At 36.7% G+C, this 23,003-nt stretch overlaps 1 protein-coding gene across 2 annotated transcripts in view; it reads left to right on the top strand.

Annotated features, from left to right (window-relative positions):
- The window catches only part of FNBP1L (formin binding protein 1 like), an 81,535-nt gene that overhangs the window by 37,912 nt on the left and 20,620 nt on the right, over positions 1 to 23,003 (top strand). For both annotated transcript variants that reach the window (XM_080915306.1, XM_080915305.1), the window contains exons 3-7: positions 10,083 to 10,136; positions 11,316 to 11,463; positions 12,320 to 12,382; positions 18,726 to 18,830; positions 21,657 to 21,785. In XM_080915306.1, coding sequence (XP_080771432.1) covers positions 10,083 to 10,136; positions 11,316 to 11,463; positions 12,320 to 12,382; positions 18,726 to 18,830; positions 21,657 to 21,785 — 499 coding nt within the window. The remainder of the gene's footprint in view (positions 1 to 10,082; positions 10,137 to 11,315; positions 11,464 to 12,319; positions 12,383 to 18,725; positions 18,831 to 21,656; positions 21,786 to 23,003) is intronic.

Genomic DNA, 23,003 nt, shown 5'->3' with positions numbered 1-23,003 from the left:
ATTTCTCCAGTGCCTGACAAGCACAGCCGGCTGAGCTCTGTTGCATTTCTGTGTCATGTTTGCATTTTTTATCCCCAGATTCTGCTCTTATGTGGTTACTGAGGAACAGGGCTTGCTCACTTGCTGTAGGCTCTGGGAGGAGGTGTGGGCATTTGTCAGGCCAGAAAAGATGGTGTTGCTTCCTCAGTTATGGTACATCTCTATTTTCTTCCTTTTAGAGAATAAAAATCCCTCTATTTCATTATTTAAACATTCACATTTTGTTTATTTGCTCATTTGTTGTCGGGGAAACTGGATTGTTTTTCACCTTTGATTATTGTGAAAAGTATGACTGTGGATGTAGATATCTCTTTAGGACCCTGCTTTCACATTGTTTTTGCATATCCAGAAGCAAAATAGTGAGACCAAGCAGTATTTCTGTCTTTAACGTTTTTTAACTTCATAAAATTAGTTCTTTCAGAGTTTCATGCAGTGTTTGATCTTATTCCCCTCCTACAACTCTTCCCAGATCTACTCCCTAATTCTCTGTACACACAAATTTGTGCCTTTTTTCCTCTTAAAACTTTTAAGATCATTTTTGCTGCCCAAATATTCATAAATGTGCAATACTCTGCTGAGTGTTGTTGACTTACTAGGGCTGCACTTTTAAAGAAAATTTGTCTTTCCCTCTCTCAAAAGCTAACAGTTGCCAATAGCTCCACAGCTAACAATCAGATTTTATGCCTAACTCCCCTCTTCGGGCTAGGATTTGGTCTAGCTTGGGCTAGCACAGGTTTTATACATGCGTTCTTAAGACTGTGAGTTCATATGTGCACCTGCCCTGCTGTGTCCAGAAAATACTTTCCGTGTTGCCATCAACTGCAATCTTTTGACCTGTCTCCACATGGTCTCTTAGCCATAGATGCATGTATTTGTATGTGTGTAGTCTATATATTTCCCCTATAGATGCATGTATATGTATGTGTGTAGTCTATACATTTCCCTTGAAGGCTGAGCATTCTGCAGTCTGTTCTCTATCCCTTGGCAAGTTGTAGGTCTTTATGATAACTACTATTCACTGCAAATAGAAGCTTCTCAGATGAGGGTCAAGAGATGCATTGATCTTTTATAAGTATTACAGTAAATCATGAGGAGTTGGTTTAATACTGTGTCCTTTTAGCAATATAACAGATTTTCAGTAGACCCATGAACTGTCTAGCAATAGGGTTTTGTTTTGTTTTTCTTTTTTTCTTTCTTTTTTAATCTAAGTAATGGTGTCAGGTTTGAGTTTCATCTTATGGAGTGGTGCTTAAATCCAGTCAGAAATTGGTGGGTTCTTCCCATGATGTTTTGTTTATGCCGCTTTTGCACCTTTGGGCATATCTTGCCAAGCAAGTCATTATTGTAGCCTGCAGGATTGATGGCTGGGTTTCATTGATGGTTATTTTTCTTTCCCAGTAATTTTTATAGCCTTACTGCACTATGAAAGCTAGCTGGTAGGGATGAAGCTTCCAGCTGCATACCAGCTTGATTTTGCCATGTTTTATGACTAAGTGTGTAATATTTTTAGCAATAATGTCTTACCATCAAGTTTCAGAGGGTACCAAGAGCAGTTAGTGGCAGTAGTCTAAAATGTTTGGACTTTACTTATGGGACTTCACTGCCCAACAAGTCCAAAAAAAGTAACCCATTCTTGACAACGAGCTTTTTATTCTCTAGTCTCCAGTGGGGCATTGTTGCAGTGGTTGGTTTCCATACAACTTTTTCAAAAAGGTCTTTAGTGTTAATTGTCTCTCCCCATGCTTCCTCTTCTGTTCTGCTCCTCTCCAGTTCTAGTCTTCCTCTTCTATTATAGCCCCTCAAACCAGTCCTTTACCATGACCCCTAGGTAATTCCTGACCTCTGTAGGTATTCCAAATCAAATGTACACCTGAAGATTCAAAGCTAACATGCAAAGATGAGAGAAACATACAGTGTTTGTTTCTAGCTTTGGGTTACCTCGCTTGGAATGATTGGTTTCAGTTATATTCATTCAACTACAAATGTTATAGATTTTTCCTTAATAACTGAATAATATTTTGTATTGTGTTAATATGCCACATTCCCATGTTTGTTCATCAGTTGAAGATATCTAGCTGTTTCCATTGTCTGGCTTTTGTGAATATCTCTAGAGTAGCATATAGATAGAATTTTTGGGGGAGCATGTATCTAAGAGTGCTATACTGGATTATATGGTAGTTCTGGTTTTTGCTTTTTGAGGAACCTTAACAATAATTTCCATAGTGGAAGCACCAGTTTGCATTTCTGCCGTCAGTGAGTAAGTTCCCCCTTTCCACATCCATGCCAGTATTAGTCATGGTCCATTCTGGATGGGGTGAATTTTTCATTTTCTTGACGGCTAAGTATATCGAACATTTAAAAATGTTTCTTAGCCATTTGCATTTCATCTTTTGAGAACCTTATATAGTTCTGTGCTTCACTTTTTAATTGGGTTTGATTTCTCATTTAATTTTTGAGTTCTGTGTACATTAGATTTTAACTGTCAGATGTAGCTGGTGGAGATTTTCCCCCATGCTGTAAGCTGCTCCTTTATCTAAGTGATAGTGTCTTTTGCCATATACAACTTTTTAGATTCACGAGGCCCCATTTATTATTAATCCTGTTGACTGTGCTCACATGTTCAGAAAGTCGATTCTCATGCCAGCGAGTTCAGGTATATTTCTTACATCTACAGGGTTAGGGTTTCTGGTTTTTATTGAGGTTATTGATCTGTTTGGAGTTGAGACTTGCAAAAAGGGTCAGAGATGATAATCAAGTTTCCTTTTACATGGAGATGAACAGTGTTTGCTAAAGAACCGTCTTTTCTTCAGTGACTATTGGCTTCTTTGAGTTCAGGTGGCTACAGTGGTGTGGATTTAAAATGTGGGTCCTCAGGTCAGTTCACTGGTCAAGTGAGCCACTTGCTATGCCAGTACCATGCTGTTTTCAGTGCTAGAGCTCTGTAGTGGGCAGCGTCTGACGGTGATACTGCCTCTGTTTTCTGTTGGTCAGGTTTTTGTTTTTTCTCTATGAAATTTAATGTTTTCTTCAACTTCTGTTAAAAATTTGGTTTGAATTTTGATGGGGCTGCATTGAATCTTTAAAACATGGTAGAATCTTCACAATATTAAAGCTGCCAGTCCATGAAAATAGGAGGTCCTTTCATCTTTATTTTTTTCAGTGTCTTAAAAGTTTTCATTGTATAAGTTCTTTGTGTCTTTGGTTAGAGTTATTTTAACACACACACATCCACACACACACACACACACACAGAGAGAGAGAGAGAGAGAGAGAGAGAGAGAGAGAGAGAGAGAGAGAGGGAGAGGGAGAGGGAGAGGGAGAGAGGGGGTGGGGAGAGAGGGGGTGGGGAGAGAATATATACAAACAGATAATTATGAGCGACATTTTCTTGAATTCTTTCTCATTAGGTTTGTTATTTGTATATATGAAGGCTACTGGAATTTTTGTGTTAATTCTATATCCTTTGCTGAATGTAGCTATTATCTGTAGGAATCTTCTGTTGTAGCTTTTATGGCCTTTTACATATAGAATCATATTATCTGTAAATAAAAATACTTGCACTTCCTTTTTTTCTACTACTATCCCTTTGTCTCCTTCGCTTGTCTTACTCTTCCAGCCCAGTATTCCGTAAAACAGGAGGGGGAGAGTAGACATCCTTGGAAATGCTTTGAGTTTTTCTCCATTTAGGATGATGTTAGCTGTGTGGTCCTTATATATTGCCTTTATTACATTAAGACATCCCTTGTATTCCTATTCTCTGTAGGACTTTTATCATAAATGGATGTTGGGTTTTGTCAAAGGCCTTTTCTATAACTAATGAGATGATCGTGTGGTTTTAATCTTATTTATGTGGTGGATTATTTTTGTTGATTTCCATATGTTGAATCATCTACCATCTGTGCATCTCTGAGATGAAGCTGACTTGATTGTGATAATATTTTTGATGTGTTCTTAAATTCTGCTTCCTCGTATTTTGAGGATATTTTTGGTCTGCAGTATTCTTTTTCATTTGTTTATTTGGTTATGATTATTAGAGTAGTATTTACTGTCTTTGTAAAAGGAATTTGTAAGTGTTCCTTCCTTTTCTATTTTGTGGGATAGCTTGAGAGGTATTAGTGTTAGTTCTTCATTGAAGATCTAGTAGCACTGAATCCACATGACCTCTGCCACTTGCCTGAGGAACACATCTGGTCTGCCTTTCTGTGCCCCTTCCTGCACACCCTCCTCAGGTAGGGAGTCCTAACTAAAGCTGATTACCCCTTTATACCTGCCCAAGCATGCTTGCCCCATCCCTAGCAAGAAAGCTAGACTTCCCCCACTTCAATTCTGCCTGTGAGAGTTTGAATGAGAATGACTCCCATGATCTTTTATGTTTAAATATTTGGTCCATAGTTGGTGGATCTGTTTGGGAAGGATAAGGAGGTGAGGCCCTGATGGAGGAGGTTTGTCAGTGGGGCTTGCCTTTGAGGTTTCAAAGGACCCATGCCATTCTTAGTCTTTTCTTTTATGTTTCCTATTTGTGGATCAAGATATAAGCTCTCTGCTCTCCTTTTTGCCATGTTTTTTGTTTGTTTTTATTTTCTTTTATGATCTCTTGCTGTGCTTTTTTTATAAGTTGCCTTGATTATGGGACTTTGTATCACAGAATTAGAGTAACAGAGAGGCTGCCCATTCCTGCTGTGGATACCTGGTTCCTTGTCTGGGCAGATAACCACACTTCTTATACAAACTACACTTATCCTCTTTGCAAGGACCTTCCCCCCCCCAGCCGCCCTTTTCAGGAAGTTAATCCCATACCAGCAAATCCACCTACTCCTGCAGCCTGCCTAAGGTGATATGTTTTGCCCTCCTTCTAGTGTCCCTTCTCAAAAACAAAACCAAAAACCTTTTAGGGATTCCAGATTCATAGCATCAATCCTGTCAGAGCCCACTGCCTGTGGAAGAGACCTGAGCACTTAGCCCTGACACCCGAAGATTGGCAGTCAGGATCGTCTTAGTTTGTTGGTCTATTTCTGTTCTTAGAAATCTTATGTAGTCAGATCTAAGTGGGAATGACTACTCCTGATATACTATTTTACTATCAACACTGAATTGCCCAAAGATAGAATCCCAAGTCCCATATAGCTGGTCAACTACTTGACAGATTGGGTAACAGGAAAAAGAGTTTCAGATACCCAGTCAACAAGAGAGACAAGGCTTCTCTACCAAGAGACAGTACGAACAACCTCAACTGCAAATTGCTTAGAAGAAGGAGGAACCAAGTCCCCACCTACAGTTAGTACTCCCAGAGTAAGTAATGTTCCCTAAGAAAAGGGACTTGGATGGTATATAAGACATTGACTTCAAAGTAGCAATAATGAGCATTGTCAAAGAACTCTAAAAAGACTATAAATAAATGCTGAGATGTTAACTCTGAAAACACAAGTGAATAAAATAATGAAAACAATCTAAGATATGAAAACAGTTTAATGAAGAGGTCGAATCATGGAATGAAAGCCAGTATACGATCTTGAAATGAAAAATTTAGGAATTCAAAGAAAAATTCAAAATGTTAGTATATTCTACCAGTTTAAAATTTGTTCTAGCAAGACTTAGGTTCTAAAAAATGTACACAGTTTTATTAATAGTACTCATGTCTAGTGAGAGGAATTGGAAATGAACTCAAATTTATGTCTAAATGGGTGAAGTGGAAGAAAAAAGGTTTTGAGGACAAGGTAGAGGTGTTGATCACTTGGTCAGAGAAAATGTCAAATCCAGGAAAACCCATAAAAGGAATATGCTGGAACTCTGGAACATTATTAAAAAACAAAACAAACCAACAAACTAATGATGGTGAGCAGACGAGACCCAGGCCAAAGGCATATAAGATATTGTTAACCAAACCATAAAAGAATACATCCCTTTTCTAAATAAAGAGCTATTTATCAAGGTCCAAAAGCCATAAATTGTAATAGAAGTTTAAGGATTGGCTTCACTGACCTGGATTAGTAGGCCTGGATCATATTGATAAATTCTCTTTAACTGTATTGTGTGGCCATGGATGAGATATATTTTAAAACATACTAGTTTGTACTAGAAGAACAACTTCCAAATCCTAGAAACTGCATGACTAACTGAAAGTTTATTTTGTACTTGTGCAGTCTGCTGTAAGTTCATGAGACTGTAGTGTGGCTCAGGAGCCCGGACTGTTTCCATATTGGTCTCATCCCAAGGCTTGTACAGTTGCCTTAGCAGGCATCAGGAAAGCAAGCCTCAGATGGTAAATAGAATTGGCCATGTGGTCCTGATGAACTGCAAGGAAGCTGGACATGGCCTGGTAGAGGCATGCCGCTTCTGTGAGCTCCAAGACAGCTGAAGCTATATAGTGAGACCCCTTCAAAAAAACAGAAACAAAACAATAAAAGAGAATGGTGGAAGGAATATTGAAAAATGTAGAGAGTAATAATCAAATTTTTCTTAATAGTTCAGACCCTAGGTGGATGGTTGTTTTACTGATGTGATAAAAAAACAAAGTTTGAAAAGAAGATAAATTCTAGTCACTGAATTTGAGGTACCCATTGCAGGTTGGCATTTACTCAAATAGTCATTCCTTTAAAAAAAAAAAAAACCTTATAATTACATAGACTGTTAAATATTGTGTACATTATAGAATTTATCTGTTAAAAACATACAGTTCATTGCTTTTTTTATATATATTCTCAGTTATGTAGCCACTATCTCTAATTTTAGAACCGTGCGTGCGTGTGTGTGTGTGTGTGTGTGTGTGTGTGTGTGTGTGTGTGTGTGTGTGTGAAGGGTCTCGCTGTATATGCCAGTCTGGCCCTGCCTCCTGATTGTTGAGTCCTAAGGGCTTCCTTTTCATCCTAATTTTTGAGGCATTGCTGACTAAATCCTGCAATAAGCTTGCTCATTTGGTTAGACTGGCTGGCAACCAGCGAGCTTCAGATGTCCACTGTGCGCCTCCATAGCAATGGGACTGCAGGTGTGCCTCGCTCCACACGCCTCCTTTTACTTGTCGCTCCACACGCCTCCTTTTACTTGTGCTTGAGAGGAGATTCTGGTCCTCATGCTTCACAGCAAACACTCCAGGAGTCAGCCATCTCCAGAGCCCTGTAATTTTAGGACATTTTTATCATCACAAAAATAAACTTTGTACCCGTCCCCAGTAATTTCCTCTTTTTTCTTGGTTTGGGCAACTACTTATCTATTTTTGTTTCTCTGGATTTGCTTATATAATTAACTCCTAGATTTGTCATCTTTTCCTCATATCTTCCCTTTTTGGGTTCCCTTTCAGAATGTCTGTAGGTTTTGTATAACTACTAGTTTGATGGTTAAGACTGTTCAATCATTAGAATTAGAATTCCTGAAATAATGATTAGCACTTAGTATCTTTGATGGTGTTTAGGTGAACTGTGAAATTCATCTAGGTACTACAGTGAGCTTTGGTTATGTTTCTGGTACTTAACCATGGTTAAGAGTATTAGTGTTCATTAACGTGACTAGCGCCGCCCCCCCCCCCCACCATGTTCCCATTTATCTTTTCTACCTTAGTGCCAAGTATTCTCTGGTTTTGATGTGCTAACAACATAGAGCCCACTTGGAGTTCTTCGTGAATTTTCTTCTTGCTTCTTACTTTTTGCTCATTGTACTTAGTTAGAATTCCCCTCAGGACTTTCCAGTTTCCTAATTTACACAAATAGAGAATTGGAAATTTTAGCTTTTCCTCTTTACAAAAAGCTGTTTTAAGAGCTATGATGTCTCTTCATGTAATACTGTTGAGAAGTATCTATTTCACCAGTTTAGATCAGTAATATTATCTATTAAATGTTTGTGCATGAACCTGTATAGTTGTTTAGAAATTGTGTGTGTGTGTGTGTGTGTGTGAGAGAGAGAGAGAGAGAGAGAGAGAGAGAGAGAGAGAGAGAGAGAGAGAGAGAGAGAGAGAGAGAGAACATGGGTGATGTTTAGTTTTAGTTGTCAACTTGACACAACCTGGAATTCCCTGAGAAGTAGGTCTCAGTGAGAGGCTGTTTCAATCTGGTTGGACTGTGGAGATTGTCTATGAAAGGTTGTCTTTATTACTTTAGTTGAAAACAAGAAGCCTTGGCCATGGTGGGCAGCATTATCTCCTGAGTTTGTGTCTTAGACTTTATAATGGTAGAGCTAAGATGAACACATCAATCTTTGCTCTTGACTGTACTCTGTCTAGCTGCTGCGAGTTCCTGACTTGACAGGACCTGCAGTTATAAACTGAATAAACCCTTTCTCTCCTAAATAGTTTTTTCAGGGTGTTTTATCATAGCAACAGAATTAAGAGTAAAATGAATAGTATGTCATCATTTCTTAGATATTCATATTTTGATGAAAATCACACGTAAGGCCTAGTACTTTCAACCTGACCTTTCTAATGATGGCTGTGGTTTTCTTGATGACAGGCACTGAACTTTTTACCCGTTTTTCACTTCATTGGTGGTAGCTTTCCTTTTTTGTCATCGAACCTTTTCTGTACTTTATCACAGCCCTGCCAGGCTGCTCTTCGTGATTACTGGTATTCAGCTGCCTTATTTCAAGAAAGCATCTCTTGAGTGTGGATATCTCTCATTTTTGGCACTCCTTAGCTTGCACGGCAGCTAGTACATAGCACACAATAAGCTGAATTGTAAGTGGAATTAATGTGCTCTGAAAATAATTGAATGCTTATGCTTAAATCATGATGATAGGCTGTTTCTTCTTAACTTCCATTCTATTGTATTCTTAGACTTTTGGAAAATACAATACAAATTAAATACCAGGAAATATCTAAAGAGATTTAATTTTTTAAAAAAAAAAGGCCTTGTCTTTTTTGACTTAACAGACACAAAACTACTTCTCAAAGAGTCTGTAGGTTTGGAGAGATGGTTCAGTGGGTAAAAAATGCTTGTTATTTAAGCATAAGAACCTGAGTTTGAATTCCCAGAACTCATGTAACACTGGACATGGTATCTCATGGATGTCATTAAGCACTTTTGGGGCAAAGTGGGAGATGGAAGCAGAAGAATCTCCAGAAGTTTGTAGGCCTGGCAGGCTGCTAACTGTAGGGGTGAACAAGAGCTCATCTCTCAGATAAGGTGAAGGAAGGGAGCATACCTGAGTGTTCTCCACAGGTGTGCACCTGCACTCACATGCACAAGTTTTCAAAATTCTGGACCTTCAGTGGTCCATATATTATAAAGGAAACCTATTATATATAAAGCACCATGGTCAATGTTTTGCCTCAGTAACTTTCCAGAAATCTGTGGCGTAGGCACTGTTGACACTATATAGGAATCTGAGGAACAGAGAAATTAGTGTAAATTGCTGTGGGTCGTATAAACATCCTTTAGCCAGGATTCATGCCTATATATCCCACTCTAGCTCCAAAGTCTCCATACTAGCATATCGCTTATTTCATTAATTAATTGCTTAATTCAGACATTAATATAAGAATATTATGGATAGACAGGAATGTAGGCACATATAGTCACAAGTTAGAATTAATTATTTGCCTAAGGAGACAGAAGATAGAAGATGGGTGTGGTTACTGTCAAATACTTTTTTAGCATACTAGAACTGCCCCCATCCCGACCCTGCACCTTAAAATGGGGAGTGAGTCAGATGATTTTCATAGAGGAATACCATGGTAGAGGATGGTGGCCAGCCGCACTTTTATCCCCTTACTTACCATCTGTTTATATTTTACCTCAGTTAATATGAAAAATATCTGATTTGTCAACTGAGAGTGATGCTATTTCTTTGAAGTGTGTCTAATTATTCTTTTTAGTTTATATATAATCTAATTGTAATTACAGTACTATAAAAAGAAAATAGTGTTGATATTTTAAGAACAAAATATAAATAGTGATCATGTATTTTTATGTTAATGTTTGAAGATGACCATGTTGTTGTTCTCAGTGTTTTATACACAGTAGTTTTCTCTTAAATCCTTAATGAAATTGGTAAATTTTAGGAAAAGAACTTTTATTTCAAAGGTATTGTTTATAAAATCAAAACGTTTCTTCCTCTAGAAGTCTGGTTAAGAAGTACTGTCCCAAACGCTCATCCAAAGATGAAGAACCAAGGTAAGTCTAACCTGTTAGTTATGGCACATTAACAATATTATGAACATCATATATAAGCTTTATTACTTTGTAAAATATACTGTTATAATCTCATTAAGTTTTTCTTTAAAATTGTTTTAATAAAAACATAATATTTATAAAAAAGAAGAAACTGCTATTTATCTTTCGAAAATAGATAATTTAATAAACTTAATAGTTTTCTTTTTTTAAAGAATAAATGAAAGTGGGATTTCCCAGTAAGACTTAGGAGGATTTGGCTCGACTTTAGTCTCCAGCAGAGAGTGTCTCAACACTTCATTGTGGCATTGTCATCAGCTTTCTAAACGTTTGCCTTTCAGGATAGTGAAAAGTGATGAAATTGGGGAATAATTTTTGAATCCTGAATAAAAAATGAGAAATTTCTTTTGGGGTTTTTGGAGATCTTAATGTGCAGGTGGTTATAAACTGTAGAAATTAAATGAAATTAAATTCAACAGCTTTTTGTATATGTTATTGGTTCTTAACATTCTTAAGGGAGCCAGCCCTGTCTGAGCCTTCAGTTTAAGAATGTTCCTTGGTGTGTTCCAAGTAGATATATACATTTTAACACAGTAATTTTCTTTGTTTCTCTCCTTCCTTTTACACACACTTTTACCCTTATTTTTGCCCCCCTTTATCCCTCTTTGGTGCCTACCGTAATGGTACATTTCCATTCAGGATGTGGGCAGGCATACAGGCAGCTGTATCCAGAGCTGATAGCAAAGTTCTGTAAATCAGCTATCAAGATGCATTTGAGTGGTATGGTTGGCAGGTTCTGTCCTCGAGAACAAGCACATCATCTCTGCTACAGGCTCAGCTGCCAAGCCTAGGAATCCACCCAAGTGATTCCCAAGCTCAGGCCAGTCAGGTGGCAACCTAAAGATTCCACTATGTCAAAAGAGCCTGCAGGTAGTATTCTTATTATATTTTGACCCCAAATATCCCATTATTGATAAATTAAAGGCTGTGTAAAGATACTTAAACATGTACAGCTTGAGCTTAATGCAGGTTTTCTTTCTATATGTAGTTAATTTAGAACCAGTAGCTGGGATTAGGTTGACTATATTAAAGTTATCAGCATTTAGACACCAAAAATGCCTCACCCAAAAAATTGTAATGGAAACAAAAGTAAATCTTATTATTTTTAATATGTTTTGGCAGGTTTACTTCATGTATCGCCTTTTTTAACATCCTTAATGAGTTAAACGACTATGCAGGACAGCGAGAGGTTGTAGCGGAAGAAATGGCACACAGAGTGTATGGTGAATTAATGAGATATGCCCATGACCTGAAAACGGAAAGAAAAATGGTACCATTTATCATTTTATCTAAGTACAACAACAGTCTTATGAAATAGTTTCAGGAAATCATTATTTTTTTTTTAGAACTAAATGTTCAGTTTAAAACTGGTTTTCTGTATTACTAAATTTCCTTTAATTAAAAAATGTGAGATGAGAATATACTGCAAAAATATTTTCAGTTAAAAAAAAAACTGTGAGATATGGTTACCAGTTTTTAGTCTGAATTTAAGATCAGGGTTTTGGCAACATTATAGTCCACAGACCAAATACAGCCCGACACTTATCTTTGTTTTCTAGATACCATAAACTAAAACTACATTATATATTTAGGTTTTTGAAAAAGAATTAAAAAGTAAATGTTTTATGGCACGTGTAATTTTAATTTCAGTGTCTATAAAGTTTAATTTGCATTCATTGAGTGTGATATGTCCTGTGGCTACTTTTGCATTGTGTAGACAGAGTATTGTTTGGCTTGCAAACCTAAAATATGTATTACTTTTACCTGACTTTTTATAGAAAAGTCCTATGAAGATGATCATTATTTTATTTATTAGTATGCCTGTTTTAAAGTTTATTTTAAACATTAAAGTAACCTATAAGATGTATTTTTAAATAAGTTTTTTAGTCTCTTTCTAATCTAAAGATGCATAACTATATATATGTATATATGTGTATATATATGTGTGTGTGTATATATATATATATATATATATACACACACACACACACACACACACACACACACACACATATTTTGTCACCTTGACAAAAAAGTTAAGAGTCTTTTGAGGATGTTGGAATTTCCTTGGTATGTAAATGTAATTATTTTTGTTCTGTTTGCTTGCTGATGGTTATAATCTTCAGCATCTCCAAGAAGGACGAAAAGCTCAACAATACCTTGACATGTGTTGGAAACAGATGGATAATGTGAGTAACAGTGTTTTCATGTTTAATCAGAAATGTACAGACTGACTTAACTTGAGCCCCATTTAGCTTTACATCTAAGTCTCATGTTTCTTAGTATATTAGGTTTGGCAGCAAGTACCATTTCCCACCAAGCCATTTTCCACCTTTGTCTCCCACTCCACCCCCAGAGGGTGTGTCAGGGTCTATAGGCTGTGTAATAGGTGAGTTATTATTCATAATCTGCCATTTGTTTTGTTGTATAATGATCAAGAAATATAAATGGAGGATTGAGCTTATTTCATTTTCCTTTTTTCCTATGTAAATAGTGGGACAAATTTTCTAGTTGTCATATCCTGGTAAATACTCGCGATATTTATCTAATAAGTGGGGTTTGGAGAATTAGGAAAGAGTTATCTTGGGAGACTATTTGAGAGGAGAGAACTGAGATTGTGGTTTTTCAGTGTTTTTAAGGACTGGAATACAGAAGAGCAAGGACTACCTTATAGGAAGTGTTTCTTCTAGATCAGTAGTCATTAGGTCTGTAAGCTTCTAATTGCAGAAAAAGAACTTATAGAACACACTTAGAAAACATATTGTCAACCACTCTAGAAGTCAGTCTGACGGTTCCTCAGCAAATTGGACATAGTCCTTCCTGAAGACTTAGTTATTCCACTTCTGGGCATATACCCCAAAGATGCTCCAACATACAATAAGGACACATGCTCTACCATGTTCATAGCAGCCTTATTTATAATAGCCAGAAGCTGGAAAAAACCCAGATATCCTTCAGTAGGATACAAAAATTGTGGTATATTTACACAATGGAGTACTACTCAGCAATTAGAAACAATGACTTTATGAAATTCCTAGGACAATGGATGTATCTAGATAATAGCATCCTGAGTGAGATAACTCAGTCACAAAAGAACAGACATAATATGCAGTCACTGACAATTGGATACTAGCCCCAGAAAGCTCTGAACACCCCAGAAACAACTCACAGACCATATAAAGCTCAAAAAAAGAAAGGCCAAAAAGTGGTAGCCTCAACCCTTCTTAGAAACAAACAAACAAGTGTATAGCACCCACTCAGAGTGGGGACACCTGGACCTTAAATCATGAATAACTCAAGAGCTAAGAATGCAGCCTTGTGACAATTTTTGGTATTTAAAAATTATTATGTTTAATCTTTACACACCAAGAAAACTTTGACTATTTCCATGTTACGTTTTGTTTTACATATACTTTATGATCATTGTAAATAGTAAGTTTTCAATGCATACTATCAAACCTTTAAAAAAATCAAGTACTGACAAAAATATATTCATATACTTTTATGCTAAAATGCTTTTAATAATCTGTACATGTATCTCTGTTTTTTTAAGATAAAGTTTTAAGGAAACAAACAAAAAACAAAAAAAAAAACCAAAAAAGAACATGAACTAACTTATTAGTAAATGCATATTTATTATCAGTGCCCTGTGTCATAGAATTTAAATACTCATTATTTAAATGTGTATCTTTTATGGAAAAACTGGTGGCTAATATAGTCACATTTATTATTTTGTTTTATTTCTTCAATGAATAAAATAATAAAATATAAAAAGTATATAGATCATATCCTTAGACAATATCCTTTTTGAATATTGGAGCTAAATTTGAAGAGATTAATCCCTGATGATTTAGACATAATTACACTTAAGATAATAAAGAATTTACCTTTAAAAAGAAAAGAAAAGAAAACATGCTGTCTACTTAAAATTTTCCTAAGGTCCTGTATAATGTGGATTTTTGAAAGGTTTTGTTTTACATAAACAAGACGTCCACATAGGCACTTGTAGTCTTTACTGGATATGCTGGATTGGAAGACTTTGTAGAATAAGATAGACTTTTAAATGTTCAGATTGCCAAGTGATTGGCTCTTTGCTGACATTTTTTACAATAGATACTATAATCTTTAAGAATTGTGCTGAAGAAAGTTTTATGTGTGTATATTTAATTTGTCTAGTTGTGATTGTCAGAAGGACTTGGAGACTGAAAATTTACAAGTTTATAAAAGGCACTCTGGTGTCTCTACTATGCAAATCTTTGGCATTTTGAAAGCTCATGCATATATTTGCTATGTTTTTGTTTTTCTTTTAAAATGAATATTTAAAACTTAGATTCTATTTCTGTTGATGTGTCAATGATTTTAAAACACTGGTGCTGATTTAGAGTTCTTAGGTATATTAATAGTCTGTTTTTATTTTCTTTATACTTGCTTTCACCAAGACTTTAAGGGAGGATTTTTAGTTATTAAAATTTAAATTACTGTTAGTGGCATCCTTAGTATCTGCCATCTAATAAGTATGAGAGAGAATATGTGTCTATTTTCATTTGCACGAATAACATACTCCTATACCCGGGGGGTACTGGTTCCTCTAGCAATAGCTGTTGACATAAATCTGTTTATAATATGTGCTGACTCGCCTTAAAACAATCGGCAGTTATTAAGTTGCAAAGGTTATAAGTAAGACAGAACCATTACAAAAGTTGGGTATTTCAAATAATGTATTTTTTTTCAAGTCATTAACAATATTATGAAAAGATAAATTCAGCCCTAGCCAGCCCTTTACTTGTATTGGTTCCTCCCTATATGTTCATAAGGAAATATGACACGGCTTTTATTTTTGTGGAGCCTGGAGTCCAGTGAAAGAGACCAGCGTAATTTATATTTAATATGTAGAAACAAACACAGGATCCTATTTTTTATACTTTTTTAACCAAAACAAAATTATAGAAACCTATTGTGTCTGACCTAGTTGAAAGCAGCTATAACAAACTAGAAATGAGGAACTTGAAACAGTTGAAGAAGTTGGAAGAAGTCACTACTCCCAGCATGAACAGTGGCATTTAAATGGAGGGTAGAAGAGTGGCCTGTGAAGATCTTGGTGGAGGGGTCAGAGTTTAAGGAGATTCATGTTAGATGCTACATGTAGCACTCAGGACGCTCCAGGTGACGGCTTACAATTCCCTAAGAACAGAGCTCAGAAACCTCAGCTCCAGTAGTCAGTAGTGGACTGATGTCACTAGTGCTGCATGTCCTCTGTGCTTACGTCACTGCAGTGTGCATGCTGTTCCTGTTCCTCCTCCTCCTCTTCCTCTTTTGCAGTTCTGCAACTTTATTGACATCTAGCAGGTTAGTTCTTATCCACATTGACCAATGTGCAGAGCTTGTCTGGTGGATCCTCATCCTCATGTTTTCTGGACAAACGTACTCGGATATGATATGGAACATTCCTTATTCCCTTTGCCCAGATGGCTTTATTGAGCCTGGTGTCAGTGCACACATCTGGAGTTCCCATTTCCTTCATGGCACATTTCTGAATTTCTTTGAGTGCCTGAGGAGCACGCTTCTGGAAGCCCACTCCATGTGCTTGTGAATGTTGATGGATTCTCTGGTCACCACTTCGCCAATGGCCTTTCTTCTTCTAGCTACCCTTCTTTGTGGAAGCCATTCTGCCGGGCCCAAGTTGGAAAGCCAGTGTGTTGTTTTTATTCTTCAGCTTGTGTGTTGTTTTTATTCTTCAGCTTTGCTGCACCCAGGGGCAAGGGAAAAGGAACATTTCTTTTCTCACTGTTCTTTTTTAATCAAGGACATAAAACTGGCAGAAAACCCCAGCAGACTTCCTCCTAGGTGCCTTTGATGAGCCTGTGGGGAGAGTGGGACAGTAAGCCACAGCTATTAACAGCCTCTGTATTGAGAGGCAGGTTCTTCTACGGAAGAATAGGGAATAGATGTCATTTTCCTATATCGCATAATTACACATGGGGAAAGGAATAGTTTTAATTCATTTGTACTTGTGATTTCTTCACTGTATATGAAGTATATGTTTTCCACAAATAAGATACATAATATAAAACACTTGTTTGTAACTAGCCTCAGTTTGTATAAAAATTATTAACCCATAGCCACTGGACCACAGTAGGATTGTATAAATAGAAAACACTCAAGTATTTTGCTTTCTTTTTCTGAGTAATTCTCAGAACACAGATCAGAAAGCATTTTCCAGGTATAGATTTAATATAGGCTTTCTCTGAGGATTCTCACAAATGTGAGTCACAGAGTCGGGGGGATTACACAGGGTTTTTCCAAGGAAATTACCTGGCTGCCTCACTCTAGAGGGAGAGACCAGGGTTAGCCAGCCCCACCTACAGTGTATTTAATGGAAGTTTACAAAAAGCACACAGACAAGGATTCCAGACAGTGAAGAAAATATCAGATCAGAGACCACAATAATATATGTAAGAAAAAGTAACTTATAAGAAACAGCAACTACAACTATGAAAGATAAAAAAGCTTAACAACAAGAATATCCAAAAATTAAAATATTAATTTTATTTGTGGAATAAAGGAATGCTGTATCCATGGAAAGAAAGGAGAAAATCAAAATATAGGGAGAAATGAAAAGTTCATGAGAAAAAGACAAAATTGAAGTCTTTCAGAAAGTAAAATTAACAGACGTTAAAAATACATAACAACATAATAAAATTAGAAAATTTCATTTAGGAGTTTTTCTTTTTTTTTTCCCAAAATAATAACCATGCTAGATTTTTTTTTTTAAGAAAAGATGATAAAAGTAAGTCAAGGGAAAAAAGTAACTTCAAATGTAAACTCATGAATTTCTGGAGGAAAGGATTTACCAGCATGCAGTGCTCTGAGCTATCAGCTCTTATCCTCGTAAGAGCTGACAAGGTAGCTCAGCTCTCTATCCCAGTCCGGACTCCATAACCAGTGGTGGAAGGTGCTAGCTACCTCGGTGAGTGCATACACACTTAAGCAAATGTATAAACAAATGCTATAACCTCCTCTTAAAAAGCCCACTGCATGACTTCTCAAAACTCTTAGGAGAGGTTCTAGATACCTAAGAGAGAAACAGATTTAGTCATAGCAACAAAATGATGCAGCCATAGATAAAGAAACAAACATGCCTTTTGTAATGAATCAGGGTTAGAACAGGATTGGGCATATCTTAACCTACTTATATGCACACCAGAAAATAATAGAATAGTACTTGTAAGTTTCTGAAGGAAACTGTTTCCAACTTTATACTCAGCCACTTAAAAGTGGTGGTAAAGGGCTGTCCCCAGAGCATGACGTCAGAAAGCCTCAACATGGTGGCCTGGGATGGGATGGGTGATAACAATAAAAACATTTCTCACCTCAAAAATTACATTTTACAAACCTTCTTGAAAGCTACTACTAAATGTGATCCTGCAGAATGATAGTGAACCTAATGTATCCAGGTAACAGGGGTGCAAGGCGTCTGTAGGATTATAGGAAAGGGAAACCCCAGGAAAACAGCTATATACTGGGATAGCTGGTATGAGTTCAAATTTATACAGATTAGAAACTTGGGAGAAAATGAGACCAGAGAACAAAATTGAAAGGGAGATTTAAATAATGTGGGTTGAATTAACAGTAAGTGTATACTGAAAATCAGATATGTGTGCGCGTGTATATATCATACCTCAGTTGTTAATAGCTTTTAAGTTTGTTATTAATGAGTATATTTTAATGAATTTTTAGGAATATATGAGTTTCCATGCCTGGTTTTATGTGCACATGTGTGTGCCTAGTGCTCTTGGAGGCTAGAAAGGAGTATCAGTTACCTAGATGGTGGAATTACTTGGACCACAAGTCAGTCTTGTGAATACTGGGAACCAACCCAGGTCCTTGACAAGAGCTGCAAGCACTTTTAACTGATCCTTCATAAATAGCTTTTTAAAAGCAATAGTAATTTGAATTAGATAAAACTTGGATGTGGTAACAGATGCAGCCTAGCACTCTGAGGCTGAGGCAGGAAGATTAAATGTTCAAGGACAGATTGAACTACACAAGTAGATTTTAGGGTCGCTTGGACCACATAGGAAAACCCAGTTTCTGCTGGTTTAAGGAAAAATTCAACACAAAAACAAATAGTCTTGTGTTTCTGCTGATAATATTCCTGAGAGATCTGACAAAAACAGCATAAAACCACTGTGAAGGGATATTTCCACCTAACTGTTGAGCATAAAAAGGGCATGGAAGCAAACACCAAAACCAACCAATGAAGACTCCTTTATAATAAAAAGTTTTCTTATTATGGACAGAAATTTAGATATGTTTTGAGTACTAGTCATGTTTGTGTTATTTATTGTCAATAGCTAATAACTAATATTTAAGATATAAATATTAAAATCAATATAAGTTGGTTATAATATATTTAATTTTCTAAATTAGAAAGGGCAAATTTTACTTTCATTGCTTAGTTCATTTTTACATAATTCACACTGGGAGCATTTAAGCTGCTTCGCAAATAAGTTTTTAAAATTTTCTTTACAGAGTAAGAAGAAATTTGAAAGAGAATGTAGAGAAGCTGAGAAAGCACAACAGAGCTATGAAAGACTGGATAATGATACCAATGCAACCAAGGCAGATGTTGAGAAGGTAAGAAATTGAAACTTGCTTTTAAAAAGTGTTATTACTGGTGTTTATTCATTGCATACAGTCAACAGTCCTACTTTGATAACCAAATATCACATGCATGGAAAGAAGGCACACCTTTTGCATCATTATTGTATCTAAATCTAAAATATGCAAATGTTGCCTACTTGGCCTGAGAAGGAAAATGATAACATAATGCCTTAGTTGCGTTCATAATGTCAGGGGAAACTGGCTACTAGGATTTTTTCTTCCTTGTTCCTAAATTCAATAAGAAGACTGACATAGCCATAAAGTATGCAAACTGTGTGTGACTCAGTCTGTAGCTTTACAGAACATAAGCATTGAATGTCACCATGTCACCTATTTGCAGAACACAAGCACTGAATGTCTCTGTGCTACCTCTTCACTCAGGGAAAGCCTGGTCACTGATTCCGAGATGGCTATTCTGTAGTGCAGTTTGCTTCATAGTTTCTCCTTTGTTAATTGATAGAGTGCAGTTACCCCCCCCATCTTTATTATTTTCTTATATAGGCTGGGATAATTTCTGTTTCACATTTTGAGTTATATAAACAAATGTCAAATACATTTTTAAGTAATAGTTTTAAATAATAATAATAATTCTGAAGCTGACTGTAATACTGTGTGGTCTGATGAGTTGTGATTTTTATAACCTCCCTTGTCTGAGTACTACATTCTTGCTAATATGTTTATGATTTAGGTATCCATGTTGTTTGAACTGACTCCCATTGAGTTCATGGTTATCTGGAATCTGTTGGTATGAGGATGTGCCTCTCATGACTTAAACTGTATTTAAAGTTTGTATGGACATCTTTATCCATTATTAGTTTTGATCCTGCTATTTTAAGTTCTAATTTTAATTACATAATTTCCTTTCCAACATTATGCCATATTAGTAATAGAATAATGTGTTATTGATAGTATTGTGAATAACAGCACTATTTTGTACATAAAACACTCCTCAAAGGTTGACATTTACCTTTAGACACTTCATTGAGCCATTATCAAATAATTATTATTCAAATTTATGTCACAGGCATTTTAAAGCTACTTGTTTACTCACGTTTAACATCTTCATTTTTCCATAGGGATTAGCTTTACATAATCAGTAAGTGTCTTGAAACCTAGATACAATATGTCTACTAATTTGTCCTAATTTTTTCAGAACTTCAGTGTTGATGGTTTAATGTTTAATTATTTGAAATTTCTTTATTATTAAAAAATTAGGCTAGGCCTCAATTGTTTGAGCTTATAACCTTATTTCTTTATATACCCTGCTGAAACCTCCGTCCCAGCCCATGGGTTTCATAGCCAGTGGCTGGGACCTATAGGAGTTCCCCCTGGCAGGTCAGGAGAACTTGAGGCTAGGACTTGGAATCTTTGACCCATTATGTGGTTTGTGGTAGAAGGAGAAAAGGGATGTATGTGAAGAAACGTTCCAGGCAGGAGCCTCAGGTTTTGTCTTGTTCCATTTTTTCTCTGTAAAAATGCTTGGTATTTTGGTTCATAGTATTTAGTTTCCATAGTATTTACTTGCAGGAACTTGTAATGTGCCATGGATAAATAAGGTTTCGTGGGCTTATCTATGATCTTGGCTACCCTGCTTTCAGTGTCATTTTATTTGAGTTAACAAGGTATAGTTACAGACTAGTGTGAGAAGCTAAGTAACTGTATCTGTAAAAGCTAGCCTCCTAAGAGTGAGGGATAGATAGAGCTGGGAAGGAGGAGCAAGCAGAGCACTTGTCAGCAAGGGTATATAAAGCTCTTACATTTAATCCTTAGCACAAGGAAAAGAAAATAGTGAGGCTTATGAATCCCCAGTGTGCTGTGTAACTTATAGCCCTGATGCATACATAGCACATACAGCACTTGCACTTCTTCCCACCCTCCTTCTCTTCCCCTGTTTTTGCTATATTGTGCCCAGGTTGTGCTGCAACTCTGATAACCCCCTGGCCTCAGCCTTGCATGTACGTGAGACTGCTGGTGTGCAGTGTTGAACCTGGGGAGCCAGTTCTTATTTTGTTTATTTCCTGTTTTAGATCAGTGTCTTAGTCAGGGTTTTACTGCTATGAGCAGACTCCATGACCAAGGCAACTCTTATAAGAACAGCACTTAATTGGGGCTGGCTTACAGTCCATTATCATCAAGGTGAGAGCTTGGCAGTATCTAGCCACACATGGGGCTGGAGGAGCTGAGAGTTCTACATCTTCATCCTAAGGCAGACAGAAAACTGGCTTCCAGGGAGCTAGCATGAGGGTCTTTAAAGCCCATGCCCATAATGATACACTTCCTCCAACAAAGCCACACTTCCTAGTAGTGCCACTTTCTGGGCCAAGTATATCCAAATCATCACATTACTTTTATATTCTTGTCAGCAAAGATAATATTTCTTTGATGTTCTGCAAGAAATTAAATGCAGAAATATTTTAAATAAGTACTTCTGGTTTTATAGTACTCAAAACATTTTAATCATTTATATTTATTATGATTTTAGTTTCATAATTCTAATAAAAAATTTTACTACTTTTCCCATAATAAAAACAATTCCTCTTTAAAAATGTACTGTCTTCGAGGTATAACATTATTTATTATTTTCCGTGTAAAATTTTTAAGTAGACTATTTAGATCATTGTAAAGAGGAGAACTGTTATGGGGGCGGGGGTTGTTGTCACAAGGAGACTATGTAAGACAATGAAAGCATTTTTGTTTGCAGTTGGGGGGTTATCTATTGACAAAATCTAGGTTTGGTATAATTTTCAGAGAAATTAATTACTTTGTTTTTGGCAATCCTTTGGACCATTTTTGCTATAGGCCAAGCAGCAGTTGAACCTGCGCACACACATGGCTGATGAGAACAAGAACGAGTATGCTGCACAGCTGCAGAACTTCAATGGAGAGCAGCACAAGCATTTCTATGTGGTCATTCCTCAGATTTACAAGGTACGAGACAAGGTGTCCCTGTGTATCTTCCCTGGTTGACCTGAGCTCAGAAACCTGCCTGCCCCTGTTTTCCCAGGGCTGGGATTAAAGACATGCCCCACGGTGCCTAGCTAAAGTGTTAATTTTAAGTTAGGGGAAAAATTTTTCTAGTTTGGAAATAAGACCTAGGGTTTTATGTGATGTAAGAAAGAATTTTGCACTGTGATACAGCTCTAGTCCCCAAACTCAAGTATTACATCTTAGAAATCAGAATATTTCTAAATTCACTAGTTACAAAATTCACTGGTGTTAAATTTTATTCTAATTGTATGTGAAAAGTAGTTATTCTTATTTTTAAACCACAGTCTTTCCTGTGTGTTTATTATTAGTGTTATTGTCTTAGTTTGGAGTTTTATTGCTGTGAAGAGATACCATGACCAAGGCAACTCTTATAAAGGCAAATATTTAATTGGACTTGGCTTACAGATTCAGAGGTTCAGTTCAGAATCATGGTGGGAAGCATGGCACCATGCAGCTAGTGTGTGTGTGTGTGTGTGTGTGTGTGTGTGTGTGTGTGTGTGTATGCTTGCCTTCAGAACCCTGTGAGACTTCCTCCAACAAGGCTACTCCTACTCCAAGGCCACACCTCCTAATAGCTCCCTGAGGTACTTTTTTTTTTTTTTTTTAAGATTTTATTTATTTGTAATATTTAAGTTCACTGTAGCTGTCTGCAGACACACCAGAAGAGGGCATCAGATCTCATTACAGATGGCTGTGAGCCACCATGTGGTTGCTGGGAACTCAGGACCTCTGGAAGAGCAATCAGTGCTCTTTAACCACTGAGCCATCTCTCCAGCCCCCTAAGGCACTATTTATGGCACAAAAATTCAACTTATAAGCAAATTACCTTTTTGTGTGTGGCAGCCACTTTGAAATAGTCTTGTCATTTTGTGATCAAATAAGTCCCCAGACTTTAGAAAATAACAACAAAAAGTGATCTGAAGTAGAGTTTGAAAAGGTGAGGAGAAAGACCAGTGCTGGCTGAGAACAAGTATCCATAGATGACTTCTAAGTTACTGACTGTGCCTGTCTCAGCGTATTTCCCGTAGTGATTTTGGACATGGGGGAATGTTACACATGTGCTACTTTGATGTGACTTGCTGTTTGCTTTTCACGCTCTCAACTCTTGAGTATAAACTGTAGTAAGGTCTGGGTACCTGTTAGTTTGCCATCAGTTGT

This window comes from Micromys minutus (genome assembly GCF_963924665.1).
Source record: "Micromys minutus genome assembly, chromosome: 4".
Lineage (NCBI taxonomy): Eukaryota > Metazoa > Chordata > Mammalia > Rodentia > Muridae > Micromys > Micromys minutus.
The sequence above is the reverse complement of the archived record's forward strand: the minus strand, read 5'-3'. Positions and strand labels throughout refer to the sequence as shown.